General features: G+C 47.5%; 1 protein-coding gene across 9 annotated transcripts in view; it reads left to right on the top strand.

Moving 5' to 3' along the window:
* The window catches only part of SLC39A11 (solute carrier family 39 member 11), a 382305-nt gene that overhangs the window by 73108 nt on the left and 289653 nt on the right, over positions 1 to 19544 (top strand). For all 9 annotated transcript variants that reach the window (XM_057501668.1, XM_057501669.1, XM_057501667.1 and 6 more), the window contains one exon: positions 2930 to 2968. In XM_057501668.1, the coding sequence (XP_057357651.1) occupies positions 2930 to 2968 (39 nt within the window). The remainder of the gene's footprint in view (positions 1 to 2929; positions 2969 to 19544) is intronic.

Raw genomic sequence — 19544 nt, 5'->3', positions numbered from 1 at the left:
GGAGCCTGTCAGAGACCCACATGGCAGGATTCCAGGCTTTCTGGGGTCCCGTCCTTGTGCCTTCTGGGGCAGACAGCTCCTATCTTCATCTTCACCAGTTTCTTCTGTGGTGAGAAGGAAAGACTGGGGTCACAGCTGGGGTCTAGCTGGTCTGCTGGCCCTTGAGATCTGAGTGGACCGCAGAGCCCTGCGTGGCCCTGGCCAGTGCTGTGGGGCCTTTCAGAAAGGAAGAGGTGCCCCCTTCTCGTCTTGAGCTCCAGAGCCCCTAATTTGTCTCCTGTTAGTGTAACCACCAGGTCAGTTGGAGAAATTGCTGAGAACTTCCTCTGTGTGGAGGCATATCGAGGGACCCTGAGACCACCCACACGTTCTGTGATTTGCTAGAAGGAACCATGGGACTCAGTGTCTCCTTGTACTCATGGCTAAGGTTGATTATATCAAGAGGACACAGAAGTCAGACCAGCAGGGGAAAGACAGTCTGGAGAAATCGGTGCATAGGCTTCCGATGCCCTCTCCTTCCCGGGGGATGCCCCTCCCAGCGATGGAAATGTAGCAGCACACGTGTGATGTGTGTGCCCAGAATGCCCAGTAGAGGCTCAGCTCCCAAGGATTTTACTGGGACTGGCCACATAGGCACTCCGTACTGTGCTGCTATCAAAATTCCAGGCTCGGAGAAGGAAAGCAGGTGTCCTGCTTCCATCACCTTGTTCATTAAACAGAATAGGCATGTTGACCCGCCCTTATCAGTTAGGAATGGAGGGAGGGGTTCAACTGCTAAGTTCCCAGAGGCCACGCAAGGACCAGCCTCGCAAGCAGGACCTTCTAATGATAGCAGGCCCGGGTGGTCTGTGCTAACCCCTTCTGCAAAGGAGGTGTGCGTGCGAAGTGGGAAGACGCATGACCCTGGGAGACAAAGGCAGCCAGAGTCACGAGGCCACAGAGGTGTGATCTGTCTGCGTGAGCAAGCTTCAGTGTTCACCTGGCTGCAGTGGGGCTGCAGTGGAGCACCTGGCCCAGTAAACACCCAGACTCTCTTACACACTCTCTTCCACTGCTGTTACCAACTTCAGTTTATCTTCACTCAAACTTTGTTTTCCTGATTTAAAATATCATATTTTAACTGTAGGAAACTTGTAAAATATGGAAAGGATTAAAGAAATAATAAAAAGTTCCTGATCCCACTTCTCAGAAAGGAAAATGGAATATATTTGTTCAGATTTGTTCAGTTGTATTTGAATATACATTGAGCATATGCATATCTATTTTCTTTACATTATTGGGGTCAAACTGTAAGTAAGGTTTTATAACCAGCTTTTCTCAGTTGATATTGTAAGCATTCCCCTTATATCCCTAAATGGTTTTTTGATTACTTGGGTTACTTAAATGGCTATGTCATGAGGACACACTGCAGCTTATCTGACCATTCCCCAACTGTTGGACAATTAGGTTATGTCCTTTTTTCTTTCTTTTTGAGAAATAATATTATGATGAACATCAATCTTTGAGCACATATCTGATTAGTTCCTTGAAATAAATGTCTAAAAGTGGAATAACATGTTTATTGACCTTAAAGTATAATTTCTCTCCTTCAGGATTCAGATGAATGCTGACAAAATGATTTTACCTGACTTCTTTATTGTATCTGTCTGGCTTGATGAAATTATTTGGTTAGACCAATTTTGCTTCCATCATGGCATGCCTAGAGAAAAATGTCGTTTGTATGGCTCACTGGGGTCAAAACTTTCCATCTACCCCACAGCCATGCTGTGGGAAGAGGCTGCCTGTGGCTGGAGATGACTGACTGGGTGGTTTGAGCTACCTAGACGTCACTGGGAATCTCTAGGACTGAGGCGATCAACATCTCATCGTGCCTGTCATGTGTTCATGTGGCTCTAGTTTATATCCTTAACTCAGGCCACCAAATTAAAAAAAATTAATTGAAATATAAGGTACATATAGAAAAATACACATTTTAGAAGTGTACAGTGTGATGATTTTTCACAAATGCCTATGACACTTGTACCTAGATCAAGACTGAGAACAGAACCAGCCCCCCAAGAGCCCTGTCAGGTTCCCTTCCTGTCACCACGTGCACGCCTGCAGAGACATTTCCTCTCCTGGTCTCAAACAGCAGAGAGTAGTTTTCTCTGGCTTTTCATATTGCGTAAATTCAATAATCATACAGTACATGGTCTTCCATCTGGCTGATTTCACCCTGTTTAGTTTCCATGTTACCCGTGCCCCTGTCTGATTGTGAGCTTCATCAGTGTATCTGTGTGTTCTCTTTGCCCTGTGGTATTCTGTTGTGTGAATACATCTGATTGGTGTGTCTAATTTGTTTGTGGGCGTTTGGACAGTTTCTAGTTTTTGACTCTCCCAAAATGCTGCTAAAAGCATTTTTGTACATGTGTTTGGTGACTCCCAGTATGCGTTCTGTTTGCTAGTTACTCATCAGGGGCACTGCTGGGTCCTAGGGGCTGCCTGTGTTCACTGCTAGTAGATGCTGCCAGGTAGTTTTCCAAAGTGTCTGTGCCACCTCGGACCCCCATGTGCAGCGTGGGAGGGCTTTAGTTGGTCCACATGCTCCTTGCCAGCACTTGTCAATTTCCATCTTTTAGGTCAGCTACTCACTAAAGGTTTGTCATCATAATTCACAGGGAGAGCCGAGTAAGAGCAATACCTGGGCCAGTGCAGGCCAGCTTCCTCATGGAGAGAGCACTGATTGGCTGTGGGATGGATGGAAGGTTTTTACAAATTTTCCTCCCTCATTCTTGTCCCAATTTACAAAGGCTTTGATCCAGGCTCCCTGACAGGTTTGCACACCGGGTGTGGCCTCCCCTTTATTTTCGTGGCCCTGTTAAGTGTTATGGTTACCTCTTGTCCCAGGAAACATCCCTTAGAAACTGAAACATATTGTTTTCATTTTCAGAGGCGGATCTTAGATGGAAGTCTTGGCTTTGCTGCAGGGGTAAGTGCATCTGGTAGTGAGCATGTAAATGAAGACATGTTTATTCTGACATTTCTCTGCCAAGGGGTATCTCCAGTCTCTCCCCATGCGGCTTGGATGCAGTTCTGTGATCTGCAGATGCTAATGGTACCTTCTTATCCCCGACCTTAGTTATTTTCCAGCACATTGAATGCTGCTGCCTCTGTTAGTGGGAGAGCTGGCTTGGCAGCTGCCTTAGGACTTGGACAACGGGATAATATTTAGGAAGGGCCTAGCACAGCACCTTGTTGGCACTAATTAAATATCCTTTTCCTCTCCTTCCCTTCCCCCTCAAAGACCTTTTATTAGAGACGTTTCAAATGTAAACAAGTGGAGAGAATCCCAGATAGCCATCACCCAGCTCCAATCATTATTGGCATTTTGCTAATCTCATTTCATTTGTCTTCCCCAAACCTTCTGGAGAGGTTGGATTATTTTGTAAAAGCCAATCCTAGATAGCATGTAATTTCATCTGCAAGTTAAGTACACGTCTCTAACTGGATGGCTTAAAAAAAAAATGAACTGTAGCATTATCATGCCTCTGAACATTAACAAGAATTCTTTATTATAATCTAACCCCCAGTCCACATTCAGATTTCCTTCATTCTTTCAAAGGTGCTGTCTAAAATTGTTTTGTGAGAATGGAGATCCAAACAAGATTTCATATTGAATTTGTTATATCTTTTACGATTCATTTATTTCTTTAATGGTCCCATTTTTTTTTCCTTCACACTATGATTTGTAAGAGAAACTGGGCCATTTGTATCTGTAGAATGTCCCACATTCTGAATTTGGCCGGTGGCCTCCCATGGTGCTGTGATACGTGTTCCTCAGCCCCCCGTATCTCCTGTTGGCTGGGGGTGAGATCTCCCAGCTTCATTAATCTGGAGTCCTTTTTCCAGGCATGATGTGTCAGTCACATCAGAGGACTTGTACCTTGGGGTTTTCCCTTTTAGTTGATCAGGATTTCATTCCTCTCTCCTGTTTTTATAATCCTGTCATCTGCAAAAACTGGCCTGGGGTGGCACCTCCTAGAGGGGGTCTGCATGCCTGCAGGAGCATGTGGAGGCTTCCCAGGTGATGCCTGGGGGAACAAAATCAGGTTCCAGCTCCTTAGTGGCCATATGTTCTGCCTGAGAATGCCCCACAGTGGTCTTCCCTGCCCACGTTCCCTCCCACAGTTGCCCTTTTCCACTTTACAAAAGAAAGACACACTCTTGCCCTATTACCCTGTCTCTGGGTGACAGAATCTCCATGCATCCACTTGGAATGTTGGCACTGGTGTGGAGAAAGGGAGCATCTCTAATCACTAATCACTGGGCACACATCCTTTAGCAATTCAGATGCTGTTCTGTCCTTTGAATATGCATCTAATTGAATTGTTAGCCAACTGATCCTCAAAAGTAATTTTCCATGATGGACCATTCTGGGATTTGGGGCCTGTAACTTGGGTAGAGTTCCAAGAACAAAATGACAATCTTATAACAAAATGTCTATTAATCTTCCTCTTTACATGAACACATTTTTTCTTTGCTTACATTAAAAAAGGAAAACAAAAACCTTTCGGTGTCCCATTCTAGTTGCTTCTTTTAGGCCAAAAGCTACTGTAAGATTTTCATAGCAAAGGACAAAAAAAAAAAAAAAAAAAGAACAAAATGCAACAATAAAAATAACAAACAAAAACAAAGTATGATAGTCTTCAGGTCATGTAAGAATGAATTTGAGAACATTAAAACATAAAAATTTAAGAAGTAATTTCCCTAAAGAATCATCAGACCGTGCATAACTATGTTCATTTAACCATGAGGATCTAAAATAAAATAATACAGTTGGTAGAAAAAAGATTCTAAAAGTTATTTATGTATATTTATTAGAAAATGCCATTTACTGTTCTGAAATTGACCTTGAATATGAGCTAGTTGCACAGAGGAACTCCTGGCAGGTCATCAGATACATAGAGAAGAGCAAAACCATGATGTGGGAGGCAGTTGAGACTGAAACGCGCTAGTGGCTGGAGGTGGATTCTCACAAATGCTTCCCCCAACAAGGGAGAGGCGCTAGAGCTCAGGTGGTCTGAGCTGTAGTGATTGCTGGCACATATCGTGGAATGATTTATATTCGCTCTGGGCAACCTTCAGGCTGGGGCAGTGGTTCTCAGTGGGGGTGGGGCTGGGTTTGCTCCCCAGGGGACATGTGGCATGTTCGCATGTCTCCACTGGTATCTAGTGGGTAAAGGCCAGGTGTGCTGCCACACACCCTGTGATGCCCCGGACAGCCCCCTACCACGAGGTCAGCCTGCCCCAAGTGTCAGTGGTGCTCAGCTGAGAAATCCTGGTCTGGAGCATTTTGATGTGTCATCTTTAGTCCCAAAGTGAAATGTGTAAAAATTCAGGTGTATTTGAAGTTGAAAAAAAAAAGAAGTTCCCTTGCATCTCCCACTTGCTTCCCAGAGGTCATCACAATTAACCTTCAGCGTGTATCCTTGGAGAACTTTTATGATACATACACACAGTGTCAGGGCAGTTAAATGTGCCATGGCGCCTGGTATGCCAAAGGCTTTGCTGCCTCAACGTAGCTCTGAGAGGCTTTGAGTAAATAGGTTGAAAAGGGACCACTGGCCATCAGTCAGTTGGACTGGGTTCCCATAGTAGCATTTTTACAGTGCATGCCTTTATGTGTGTGTTGTATGTCCACTGAAATTCATCTCTACTGCTGCAGGGACATCTTTATACAATATATAATTGTGCACTGGAGCGAGTGTTTTTGTAAGAGAGATTCCTGGGACAAAGGACATGTGCATTTTAAATGTGCTCAGCAATATATTTCACAGGTCATTTTTTCTCATTAGCAGGGCCTTGGAAGCATTAATCAGTTCTCCTTAAATGACTCCTCTTAGAATTCATTTGCCTGTTTTTCCCTCAACTCCTTAAATCACTTTCCAAGTCTCTAATAATCATTGTTTTTCTCCTCTCAGTGCCCAAGCCTGGCCTTGATTTTGGCCTGAGGCAGGAACTTAATGGGGAGAGATGTTGCCATTATTCCCTACTAGAATCCTAGAGTACTACAGCTTTAAAGCTGGAAAAGATTTCAGATGTTTATGATAGCTACTATTTATTGAGTCCTTATTTTTCACAAGGTACTCTGCCAAACACTTTATGTAAGGGATCTAATTTCATTTTTATGACAACTCAGTGAGGTATATACCAGGGGCTATTATTTACCCCCACTTTATGGGCAGGGAAACTGAGACACAGCAAGTATAAATAAATAGTTTAGGAGCACACAGTAATCAGAGTCAGGATTTGAATGCACAGCCTGACTGGAGAGCTCCTACTTTAAAGCCACAGTACCTCCTAACTGATGTCTGGTCCAGCTGCCTCTATCTATAGATAAGCAACAAATCCAGAGAGATTAAATGACTTACCCAGGATTGAAAAATTGCTAGGCAGTGTCAGAGTGAGGACCAATGTCTTTTTTTTATTTGTGAGGCTTGTACTAACTAGGCATCTCTAAATCATTGTACTTTCTTAGCACTTGTGTGGAATAAATATGACCATGGAACTCAGGAAGAGCAAGGTAGCCTCCCAATCGAGAAGCCTACATCTCGGCATGAAACAGCAATTTAATATCTATTATTTAATCCCACAGGGAGCTGGTTTCTCATGAAAGACATGATTTTCTTAAGGAGATTTTGGCTGAGTCTGCTTTTGTGCAGCGAGTGCTGAATAATATTTTCCCCAAGTAACTGGCTCACTGTTAGAAGTTAACGATGCTATCTAGTGTTGGCCTCGAGTCTGGGGGCATGATGGTGACCAGCTATTCTTCATTTCCACGGAGAAATGGGTGGGAAGAAGTGGTGAAATTGTAGTGTGAGGAATTCAGGGAGGAGATTTCAGCCAGGGCTGAAAGGGTTATTCTGGAGTAAGTAGTAGAAAGAGGAGAGCTAGGGGTGGGAAGCAGCCACTGAACTGGGTCTTCAGAAGTCTGAGCTTTTATACTCCTGGCCGTGTGTGCAGATCCTGGAGTGGGGAGTGCTGATTGCGGTTACTGCCGGACAGGTAGGGAAGCCTGGTGAGTCCTAAGGGAGCTCTTTCAGTGTGAGGTCTTTGGGAACACACCGAAACGGGCTGGGCCATAGGCACAGCACAGTACCATGAGCCGGCATCCAGGTGTGCTGATGGGCTCTGATCAGGCTCCTGCAAAGATCTGCGCTCTGTTGTCTGAGTCCTAATTCTCCTCGTTACAAGGCTGAGAGGCGAAGGGCCCAGATGAGCCCCCGTTGAACATGCTTGGTACTGCAGGACCTCCATGCCTGCATCACTTTGACCGGCCCACGTTGCAAGTTTCAGGGCAGTTGTCCAAAGTGGAGCTCCGCTCTTAAATGTGCTTTTTCAAGATTATGGAAACTGAGGAGCCCTCGAGCCTCTGGGATCCTACTCTCTGCAGGTTTGCTTGTTGTGTTCTGGGATGCAATGACCAGGGAGGCAAAGTTTGTCTGTTGTAGGGCTAAGGCTGCCCTTAGGTAGGCCCTCCGTGAAGAAGCAAGGTGGTATACTGGGGCTGGCTAGTGGCACTCTGCGCTCCCTGCCCCTGGCAAGGTGAGAGTGGCATGGTGCAGGAGGAAGACGCAGGGAAGGGCCCGTCTCTAACCATGACTACTCACAGCCTTGCTTCAGGGTCCTTGGCCCAGTTGTTAAGGGGCACCTACCACGTCTGCCCCCTTGGCTTCCAGCACAGCGATGCAGCAAGACACCAACAGCCTCGGCTCTCATAATGGAGGGGTGGAGACCCGTCAGGTTTGATGGTCAGGCGTTTCATTTTCAGAGGTCTCAAGCAGCCAGCGCACACTGGGAAAACGTCTGTGTCTCAGCTGAGATGAATATCCTCAAACCTTGCCCGGCAGGGGCAGGAGCCCCTGACCACCTCCTGGGGGACGAGGACGACCCGTGGCCAGGCGCTCCCGGCCCCCACACAGCAGTGGTTCCTGTGAGTGTGAGGGCGATGTGGTGGCAGCTCTGTCCCTGGCCCTCCCCTCATGCTGTGCCACGTGCACCAGCAAGGCTGGGACCCTCCTTCCCCGCACACCATGACCCTGGACCCACGCCAGGAGGGAAGCAGAGTCCTGCTGCAGGAAGAGGGGGTGTCCGGGTGAGGGGGGCTAGGGAGAAGGGGAAGAAACACACTCAGGCAGGAGACAGACTATTATTATTATTGTCGTTTTTCTTTTCAATTTCATGCTTCAGATTTCCAATGTCATTATAAACAGTGTGTGGGAGGAAATGATACATATTACCTTTTCTCTCTGGTGATGCAAAGTAACAGCATTTGTCTCGGTGGAAGAGCCCACGTGTGTTCTGCCCTGCTGAGCATCGGGGCGGTGGGGCCCCGAGGCCTGCCCGGAGCCCCCTGGACAGTCGTCTCCTTCCCTGTCTTTCTCCATATCGTCTCTCCTTTGCTTCCCCGGGCATCCTCAGGCTGCCTCCATGCTTACAGTCCGGAAACCCCGGCTTCCGCCGCTTCCCTCTGGGCCTACCATATAGATTGTCCCAAGGCATTCTCCTTGGGGCATATCTGTACCTCTTTGTTTTGGGGGCATCCTTCCCTGTTGCCATGACAGAGAAGGTGGGAGTCATGGAGGTGACCAGGAGATAAAACAGGGCCTAGAGATTCAGCGTCACTGTCAGATGTAGGTGCTCCAAAGTCACACTAACTCTTCTGCATCTCTCTGTAGGCCCAAGTAGATATTTAATACATAGTCCTTTAAGCTGATTGGCTCATTTTTCATCCATTCATTCATTCAGCGTTTATGGAGGACTTGCTGTATTCCAGACACAGTGCCAACTGCTGAGGATTTGAAGAAGTGGTAGGAGATGGTCTCTGTCTTTTAGGAAGTTACTGTCTAGTGAAGACGTGGGCACACTACCCTGGAGGTCCGAATCCAGCCCACTACCTGCCTTTGTACATTGGGATCTGTTGGAACCCAGCCATGTCATTTGTTCACGTGTTGTCTGTGGTTGCTTTGCGTCACAGTGGCTGAGCTCAGGATCCCACAGGACTGCATTGCCTGCAAGGCCTGAACTGTTCACTGAAGTTTGCTGACCTCCCTATGTGGTGTTTTTGGCTGGGTTTCCCAAGGCCTGGTGGCCTTGTGAGTAGCCTGAGCAGGCAGGGGATGGACCTGCAGGACCACAGCTCTGTGTGCGCAGGGCCCGGGCTCCCTGGAGTGTCGGGGGTTCCCAGGTAGGTGATTTCCTGGGTGATGTGGGCTTTGTGGTGCACCCTCCCCAAGGGGCCCTGGCCTTTGCTCATGAAGTCAGTGTTAATGCTCCCCTTTGCCAGTACGGCCTTTTGAAGAATCTTCAGGGAGGCTTTGCAGGGAAGCACAATGAATTATCCAGATCCTTTTGTTCCAGGCTCCTTGTGACGTGAAGTACATTGTGTCAAAACATGGCCAAGGGCAAAAGAGTGTGCAATTCAAATGGTGAAATAAAACGAGGTTTCCCAGCTCAAGTCAGCCTCAGGTTTGCCACTGTCATTAGCATCTGTGGTCTAGCAGAGTGAGCTAACTGGGCCCAGCGTTCTTGGCAGTTCAGTTCCAAGGAGGTTTCTGGCTTTGGGGAAGCTCCCTTCATTCTGATGCAGTGGTTCACTCCAGGCTGCAAGATAGAATTGTCTGGAGAGATTTAAACAGCCCAGTGCCCTGGACACACGCTGGACTAACTACATCAGAATCTCGGGGGACGGGAGAGGCTTCAGTGGTCCCTAGAGCACCCCAGGGCCTGCAGCGTGCGGCCAAAGCTGAGAACCTCTGTGCCAGTGTGGACCCTAGGTTAAGGAAGGGTGAGCTGGTGATTAGAAAAAGTGGATCCCCTTCAGAGGCTCTATGTAGCTGTGGGGCTAAGAATCTAACTGAGCCAAAATGCAGGTTTGGGGTCATGGTTAGAGGAACCCCGAAAGTGGAGGACATGGACGGGGGAGCCCCGGAGGAGGCTTCTGCCTCTGGTCTCCTGCTGCAGGCCTGTTGCTGAGGCCGCCCTGGCGCCCCACCACGTACTTGGCAGTTGTCTGGCTCCTAAGGCTGGTTGATTTTGGTACCAGCCCGGGTGGGGGGGGGTGGCAGTTGTACTCACAGGTACATTTTCCAGCCGGTCAGGTGATGTTGGCCAGCTGCCCCCTGGGAACTCAGGTGCCTCCCCCAGGCTCCTTGGTGCTCACAAAGGAAAGATGGGAGGCAGGATCTTGGAGAACTTGAGCTTGAGCTTAAATTCTCACTTGATGTACCGTCCCCACACTGTCTGAAAAATATCAGGACGGCAGGGCCTTCTGGGAGTCATCTCAGGCATCCCTGTGCCATCAGACAGGGCGATGTTTCACTGAATCCAGACAGATGGTAGGAGTATAGTTTCTTCACAGGGACTTTGGTGATGCAAGATTTTTCGCTTTTTTTTGGTAATCTAATCGAGTGTTTCACTGGCTTGTTAGAAACTTATCTAAATGTCTTTGGCGGCAATTTAAATAATAATGAGTAGCTGACATCATTTTTCACAGGTGTCTTACCAAATTGCATTCAAAAACAATTTTTGGCTTTTTTGCAAGATAGTCTGAAGACAAGGGGTGAAGGGATCAAAAGTAATATTGGTTAAGTCTTGCCCTTTAGCCTTTGCATGCCAGAACCGAATCTATACACATGTTATTAACCCCAGTGCTTTGTGGAAAGGCTGCCATTGGATTACACGCTGTTGCTTTTCAATGTTGGCTTGTTCACAAGATGGGGGAAGAGCCAGTCTTCAAACCTTTGTCAAGGGCCTGTGCAATTTAGAGAAGGTCCAGACACGGGTTCTGTTTGCAGAATAACCATTTGTTTTCTTCCTTGGAGAGTGGGTGCCTGAGAGGTGGGAAGCATAGAGAGGCTTATCTTCAGGCCAAGCCATCAGCCGTTTAGTGAGCACCTACTACGTGCATGGCATTGTGGGGAGTATGCAAAGAAGCAAGATATTATCCCTCCCTGCATAGGGAGGAGAAGCCACATTCACACCTTCACCTGTAATCATGAGACAGGTCAGCATGTGGTTGTAAGATGCTAACACACAAAAGGCAATGGGAACCCCAGGACAGGTTCTTCTAGTTGGGGAATTAGAGAGGATGTCTTCATGGATGAAGCTCAGGTTGGAAAGGCAGTAAGGGTTTGGGGATGGGGAGGGATCAGGGACAGGAAATGAATTATAGGCAGAAGGAACAGCAAATTGGAAGAATGAATGGAAAATCCAGGGCCTTGGAAGGCATGGTAACTGGTTTGGTTGGAGGTGATGCTGGAAAAGTAGGTTGGGCCCATATATGGACAGTCCAGGGGCCCGTGGAAGGGAATTTGTTCTCGGTTCTCTAGATTGGTGGGGAGAGCCTGGAGCTTTTCGAGGGCACTGTGATCGGAGCTGGGCCTTGAGAAGTGCGTTCTGCTGGTGGCAGATAGTAGGGACATAGGGGCTGTGCAGGAGTGGGGCTGGCAGGGGGAGGCAGATTGGAGGCTCTTGAGTTACTTATGTGATGCCTTGACTCTTAGAGGCCTTGACTTTGGGCAGAGGCAGAGGAGTTAGGAAGGGGAGAGCAGAGGACACTCCTGCTGGAGAACTGAGGCCACTGGCAGTCCTTTGATTGTGAAGGCAGGTGCAGAGGTTCAGGCCTCTCAGGTACTGTGTTCCTGGGGCCACTGCCCCTGGGGCTGTTGGAGAATTTGACATCACCATCCTGGTTTATGGGCTCGGGGGGAACTCTATCAGAAACAGGGAGGCGGGGGTCTCTGAGGTTTATCTCAGGCCTTTCTCATTTGAGTGGGCTCATATATTGGAATCTGGATGTTGGGATAGTCTCCATGGCAACCAGACACCTACAGCTAGTTGTACTGACGGTGATGCTTCCTGCTGCTTTCTCTGCTTTTGGTGATTTGTATCCATTAGGATTAGGTTTGACTGAGAGTAACTGAGGCCTCAAAAATAGTGGCTAAAACAAGGAAGACTCCTCTCATGTAGAGGAAATCCAGAGACTGTGGCTGGGAAAGTAGGTCCATGGAGTGTCACCAGGGATCTAGACTCTATTTTTATTCACTGCTTTGCCTCAAAAGGGAAGGGAGCCTTTGTCTTTCTGGCCCAAGTTAGCTGCTGGAGGTCAGGTCATCACATCTGTCCTTCAGGTAGTGAAATGGCAGGATGGAGGAGATTCCCTGCAAGTCCTCATCGGCCATGTGATTGAATACATTGTAATTGATAATTTATTTGTAATTGAATACATTGGCCCTCTGTTCATAAGACTTCATGTAGATGCAAGGAACTTTGAGCTCTATGCTATTACTGTTTACTTTCATAGAACACATTTTGTATGTGTTGTTTTTAGAATGAGTTCTTTCTTTAACTAGTTTCATTCAAAATGGAGGGGTAATACATGAACTTGGTAAGAAATTCAAGCAGTACAGACGGTATACAATAAAAGATAAGTCCTTCCATCTCTGTATCAGCCAGGGCTGATGGGGATCATTTTGGGGCCATGAATGATGGCAAACCTAACTTAGTCTAGCATAGAAAGAAAGGAAATGTATTAGTCATACAATTAAAATATCCAGGCATGCAGTGCCTCAGATAGATAGAGCTAGGCTCTGGGTCTAAGGGCGTCACTGGCACCTGGGTTTCTCCATCTCTTGGCCCTGTTTGCTACTGTGCGGATAGTCTGTCTGCATCCTCTTTGGGTCTGTGCCCAGAAGAAGGAGGAGCCCTACTTCCGTAGCTCATATGGTCCTGAAATTGAGTTTCATGGGCAGGGAGTTACTGGCCTGACTTGGGGTGTGAGTTCATCCCTGAATGCCAATCCCTGTTGCCATGGGGTGTTAATTGGCCAGGCCTGGGCCACATGCTCTGTCACCTCCTCCCCCGTTAGATAAAAAGCAAAGACTAATAATGACTAGTAATGGGAGAAGAGATGGTTCCTCTGAAGCAAAACTGAGATGTTGTTGCCAAAATAGGTGTAATGGAAGTTGGATAGCCAACTTACAGACAATGGACCCACACTCAAGATACAGCAAACGTCCCTCACACTCCTTGTGTCAGATAGAAACCAGCCCAAAACTCAGTGGCTTAAGTCAACAACAATTTATTATTTCTTATGGTTTTGGGTTGGCTGGGCTCAGCGGGATGGTTCTTCTGGTCTTGCCTGGGGTCCCTCACAAGGCCTTGGGTCTCTGGCAGCTTGTAGGCCGGAGGGTGTACGACAGCCTCACTCTCAGGTCTGGGGCCTCGTTGCTACCTGCCGTCTGGGTCCCTGTCCCCACAGTGGCTCACGGGTCAGTAGGGTAGCCCAGGCTTCTTTCCATGGCGGTGGAAGAGTTCCAACAAGGTGCAGACAGAAACCGCAGGCCCCTGGAGGCCTGGATTCTGGGGCTTCTGTCATGCTATTGGCTAAAGCAAGTTGCAAGGCCCACCCAGATTCAGGAGGTGGGGAAATACTCTTCGGTTTTTGGTGGGAGGAGCCTGCAAAATATCGTGGCTCTGCCAGCCACCTACCACCTCCCCTGCACAGGTGACGCCTGTGGACAGTCCTTAATTACAAAATCAGTATTCCTTTTTAGTTGCTTTCAGTTTTGCTGTTTCTGGGAATCAGGGGACCCCAACACTGGGTCACCTGTTTGCCTTGTTTTCTCCATCCTGCCTCTCCTCTTCCATTTGGGTACCAACACCCACCCAGTGGGAGGAAATGGTGGCTTTCTAAATTTCCATTCAGTTTGCTACCTTAAACATCCACGGAAGAAGCACAAAGACTCACGTAAGCTTAACTTGTCCTGTGTAAGCAGCAGAGAAGCAAAATCTTTACGGGACCAGATTAGTTGTAAGAGTTCTGGTCTCCCAAGAGGAAAGGATTTGGGTTAAATTCTTCTCAGTACAGGGTTACTTTGTTCTGGAAGCAAGAATTAGCTGCTGGGGGAGGTGGCATTCTGTGATGAACAGTGATGTTATCCCCCTAGAATCTTGTCCTGCAGAGGACACATGACCTCGAGAGTGGGTGAGTCCAGGCTGTGGACTCGGAAGGCCGGGGAGAGATGCTACCTTTTACATTCTGCCTGTCAGCTTTGCTTGGTTTTGTTAGCCTGCACCTGGATTACTTTTGCTTTTGTTTTTAAGGATAAAAAATTCCCTTTCAAATTCAGGCATTAGTCATCTTCCCTTTTTGCAGGGGAGTCTGCCTCATTTTATGCATGTAATTGATGGATATAAAGAGCTTTATGCGGAGGGCAGAGCCCTGGAGAGGAAGCCCGTCCTGGTGTTTCTCGGGCAGGCGTGTGGGTCTGCAGAGGGATAGTACAAACTGGGTTTTCTTCCTCATTGTCCTCCACCATTGTGGGGAGAAACCTGGGGGCCAGAGGAGCCCCAATCTTGAGCTAAGAGTCCTTGCTTGCTGCCTTTCCTTGGGCCTGGAGAGGTTTGTCGGCCTCAGGGGCAGATGCAGGATGGAGCTTAGCAGTGAGTCCTGTAACCTCCAGGCATCTCAGGGTTTCAGTGAGATGGAAACCCTTCCCTTCCTGCCTTGTGTGAATGGTGGGAGGGAAAATCAGGTCGTGACTGTTTAATGCTCCTCTGCCTCCCAGAGCAAAGAGAGAACAGATCGTCAGGGAGGCATTTCATAGCTTACTGGGGCAGCTGATCTTGCTGTCAGGGTGCCCTGGCGTTTAATCCCACATCTGACTTTGGCTCTGGGCTGTGAGCTGTTTCTCCAGACTTGGCAAACATCAACCAGAATAGAACCTGCAGGCCCATGGAGATTCAGCACCGCGAGAACTGTGCATTTGGCAAGGAGGTGGAGGGGAGCCTTTTACACTTACCTGGGCACAGATTTCCTTTCCTTTTTTTTTTCTGTAGCATTTCTTTGGAAACTTCTCAGTTTCTGAAGCTCTGGTCTTCTTGTGAAGAATTAACCATGACAGCCCTGGGCTAAGTGAGTTAGTTTCCCAGGAGGGTGGAAAAAATATATATCTGTTCAACTCGTAAACAAGGAGAAAATGGATTAGTATTGTATTTAAGACAGGAGGAAGGGGCACGGTCACTGCCTGTGCATAAGCTTTAAGTGGATTACGGACTCGAATCTGAGGAACACTTGTTGATTATGCACAGAGAGATCCGTGGGGTGGGGTGTGCCCATGAGCTGACTGCAGGGAACCTTGCATCTGATGGGCTCACAAGTCCCAAATATTATTAAGTAACATTTGTTTATTGCTTCATACTTTTCAGAGCACTTTCCGATCCATTACCTCACCTGATCCTCTGCATAATCCCGTAGCTGTAGGTTTTGTTATTTGCATGTAAGAGATGAAGGGTGTGCTGCATCCCATGCCAGCCTCCTTCTATCTGTCAGTGGGAGGCTTAGGGCAGTGGGGAAAAGAGGGGCACCTCCAGTAGCCCCCCTGGTCTCCCCAAGGTGTGCCAGACTCTGTTTTAGGCACTGTGGATAGACAGAATAGACCAAGCAACCAAAAAGTCCTTTCCTCAGGGACTGCCATTCCAGCAGAGAAAGGCACATGGTAAACAAGCTGTGCAATAGAATATAAAGTATGCCAGACAGAGGTACATGTGCTGAAGGTCGGGAGGAGGATGGAGTATGCCCAGCAGGGCTGGGAGTCGTGAGTATTGCAATCTTTAAAAAAGTAAATCAGTAAGGGTTCTAAGGAAGTATTTCTGATGTATGGGAGGCTCTCAATAAGTTTTGTTTGATGTAGTACGCAAATAAATGCTCAAATGCGTGGATGAGTGAGTGGATGGGTGGGAAGGGGGATGGATAGATGGATGAATGGATGGATGGATGGATGGATGGAAGAAGAAGGATGGGGCCCACCCCCCTCCAGACCTGTGCTTCCTTGGAGAGCCTTAGTGTGCCTAAATATTTTCATACTCTCACTGTTCCATTTCATGAGCCAATGCGGAGCACTTTAAGTGGGGCCTCGTCTCATGTCGCCATGGAGGATAGAGCTCTCACTGCTGGAGAGAGTCAGCAGCCACCTGGCTGGGAGTAGGAATGCCCTTGGCTCTGCGCAGGCTGCCTGGGAGGTGACTGGTTGCCAGCTTGGTCAAGGGAGAATTTGCCTGACATTTACTCCAACTTGGCCTTCTCATTATGGACCTGGTCCCCCAAGCCCTGGGGTTTCGTCTCTCTGGGAACCTGATCTCTTCCAGATCCTTGCCCTTGAGAGTTCATTCCTTAAGGAAACACAGCATCTCCTTTCCCCCTTCTCAACCTCCCAGCCTCCTCCCAGGGGGACCAGTCCCGTCACAAGCTTCCGTGGGTCTCCGTTCTTCTCCTGTGATTGTGCCTGTCTCCACATTCTAAAATTGCGTGTCCATTTCTCTTCTTCTTTTCTAAACTAGAAGCACCTAGAAGGCAGGGCTGTCTTTTTTACTGTTGAGACTTGGGCCATAGTGCAGGGACCAGAATATAGTTGGCACAAATGTATTTTTAAAAAAAGTGTTAAATGAATGTGGGCATGTGCATTAGAGGTTTTCCTTGGGGTTGGCTGCCTTTAGGCCCAGCCCACCTTCTCCAGACCTTTCTGTGTGCACTGATTGCATCCCTGGAACATCAGAATGAAATCCCACAATGGGCGGTGAGAAACCCTACCTGCTGAGTCTGTAAGGAAATTGGCTTTGCAGATTCTTTCAATGACAGAGGAAACTAACTGAGTGTAAGCTCATCACCTCTCTGCAGCACTTTGAAAACTTCCCCATGATTTAATGATGATGAACTTCTCAGGATGCAGCCACAGCAGGACATACCTCAAACTGTCGGCTGTGTGGGTAAACTAAGGGCGGGGGGCGTTGGGACACGTGCTCATATTGCAATGAGCTCTGCAGTCACTTCTCTTGGATTGGATCCTGGTTTCTCTGTGTATTAGTTGTGTGAGCTTGAGCCAGCCACTTGGACTTTGTAAGCCTCGGCTTCCTCATCTGTCACATGGAGTTAACATGTTCATAGGGCTGTTGTACAGATTAGATAGATGGTCACTATACTTGAAGCACTTAAAGCACAGTGAATACCCAGTACGCCTTGATTATTATTATCTCATATCAAGGGGAATAGGTGGAGGACACCTGAGAAATTTGGAATCCAGATAAGTCAGCGAACTTAGGTTTTGTGGTTTGGGATCATTTTCCCCCAGTATGTGGCCCTTGTATTCATCCTCAGTTGGTTATTTTCACCATACAGACTCCTCCAAACCTTTCCTCTCAGCAGCATGACCTTCTGTACTTTCTTCGTTCATACATAATTAAAAAGAAATGGGATCATATTGTACCTAAGGTTTCAAACATGTTCTTTCAGTTAATATATCCAGAACTTTCTCCTGTTATTTTGTGGTTGCATGGTACTCCACCCCCCAAACTGACCTTAATAATATTTGCTTCACCCTTATTGACTTATAATTGAAGTTCACTGACCTGCACACATAACCGTGATATTTTTAGCCAATGATTTGCTGGACATTTAAGTTGGGCTCGAGGCTTGGAATCACTTTTTATTTTTATCAGGGTAATAGATGCACACATCTAGAAAGAGCGAATGTTAATAAAAGGCTTAGAAGGAAAAAAAAAACAGTGGTCCTCTCCTCCATCTCCCATGGCCCTGTCCATTTTTCTAGAAGTTAACCACTTTTGTCTGTTTCTTGAGAAATGTTCTCCCACATTTCTAGATTTATTCTGCAATTTCTTGATTGGGAAACCAGCGTCCTTCAGTTCTGGTGAATGTTATCTTCTGCTCCTATAATAGCATCCCTGCTGGTCTTCTCTGCTCTCTTTATGAGGCTGATTAGTTGGCTACTGGACTTCCTGGACCGAGCCTCTCATTTTCCTCTCTTTTCTCTCTGTCTTTTATAAGCTCTTTGCTGTTTTGTTCTGCATGGTGGGAACTTTCATTGCCTTTAACTCCATGAAAAGAGCAAATGTTTCTTATGTTGTTTTTATGGTTTCAGTTTCTGAAAACTCTTGTTCTTCCCGTTGTTTTTCTGCAGCATCCTGGCCCTTTTCATGGACTTTTTCCATACATCCGCAGCTCTCTGATACAGTGGTAACTTTTTCTCTTTATGGATGTGCCTCCCTGAATTCTCTGGGTTCCCTCTGAGAGCCTTCTGTTCCTCCCATTGGTTATTGTGATCTCCCACAGTAACACTGGCGATGTGCATTTAAAAACAATTTCTGGCTGAGTAAAAAAATGGTGCCTTGTATTCATACTAGCTGGCATTTTGAGTGCCTAATATGTGCCATGTATATGTGCTGGCTCATTTAGTCCTCACAACTCAGTGAGCCAGGGCTGTTATTCCCACTGGAATAACAGATGACATAACTGAAGCCAATGGAGGGCATGCGACGTGCCTGGACATTGCTGGGGTTGCCGCTCCAGTCTGTTTGATTCTTGAGTCTTTTCCCTAAGACTGATAACACACATGTCCCTGACTCTTATTTGATCACAGATGAGGTTAAATGTTTTAATAGTTCCTTAGTGCCCTTTGGTGATGAGTTGCTTATTTACATCCTTTGCCCAGTTTATATTTCTACATTCTTATTTGCATCGGAGGCTTTGAAGTCAGCCTTTTAACGTGTTGAGTTTCTCCCTGTCCCTCAGCCTCCATCCAGCCCTCAGTGCACCCGCTGGCTGTACCCGGCCCCCTTCTTACCCTGCAGGGGCCCCCACCCCGGTTCGAGTCAGCAGTTGCCACTGTAGCCTCCTCGTGGGTCTCCTTGCCTGCGACATCACCTGTCCTCTCTACGCCTGTCATCTCTAACCAGCCGTCTGACGGACAGCTTGCGCTCGATGAGTCCAGCGCAGACCTTTTGACCATCCCACCTCACTTCCTTCCATCCTGCCTTCCGGTCTGCTCTCCTCAAGCCTTCTCTTCTCAGTCAAGGGCATCCCGATTCTTGTCTGTACTGGGTTGAATGGTGTGCCCCCTGACCTCCCTGCACTCCTGCCTTGCCAAATTTCTGTCTACTCAGAACCTGTGAATTTGATCTTATTAGGAAATGGGGTCTTTGCCGATATAATCAAGTTGAGGTGAAATCATACTGCATTAGGGTGGGTTCCATAGTGAATATAACTGGTGTCCTAGGAGGAGGAGGGAATTTGGACACAGACACACACAAAGAAGATGGCCACATGACAAGAGTGATGGGTGTACAAGCCAAGGACTGCTAGCAACCACGAGAGGCTAGAAGAGGCAGGGAAGGTTTCTTCTCTTGAGTTTTCCCAGGGGGCATGGCCCTGCAGATCCTTGATTTCCGACTCCTAGCCTCCAGAACTGTGAGAGAATGTGTCCTGTTGTTTAGGCCACTGGCTTTGTGGTATGTTAAGCAGCCACAGGAAACGCATTCACTCTCTTTTTATTCCACTCTGCCTCATGCGTTCCACTGACAAGCCCTGTCACCTCTCCTTCCAAAGCGCACCTCCCGTGTGACCATCGTTCCTCACCTGCAGTGCCCCCTCCCGGTCTGGGCCACCTCCACCTCACGTGGTGATCCTGAGGTGGCCCCCCCACACCATCTCC

Source organism: Manis pentadactyla, chromosome 4 (assembly GCF_030020395.1).
Source record: "Manis pentadactyla isolate mManPen7 chromosome 4, mManPen7.hap1, whole genome shotgun sequence".
Lineage (NCBI taxonomy): Eukaryota > Metazoa > Chordata > Mammalia > Pholidota > Manidae > Manis > Manis pentadactyla.
Note: the sequence above shows the minus strand (reverse complement) of the source record. Positions and strands in the feature narration are given on the sequence as shown.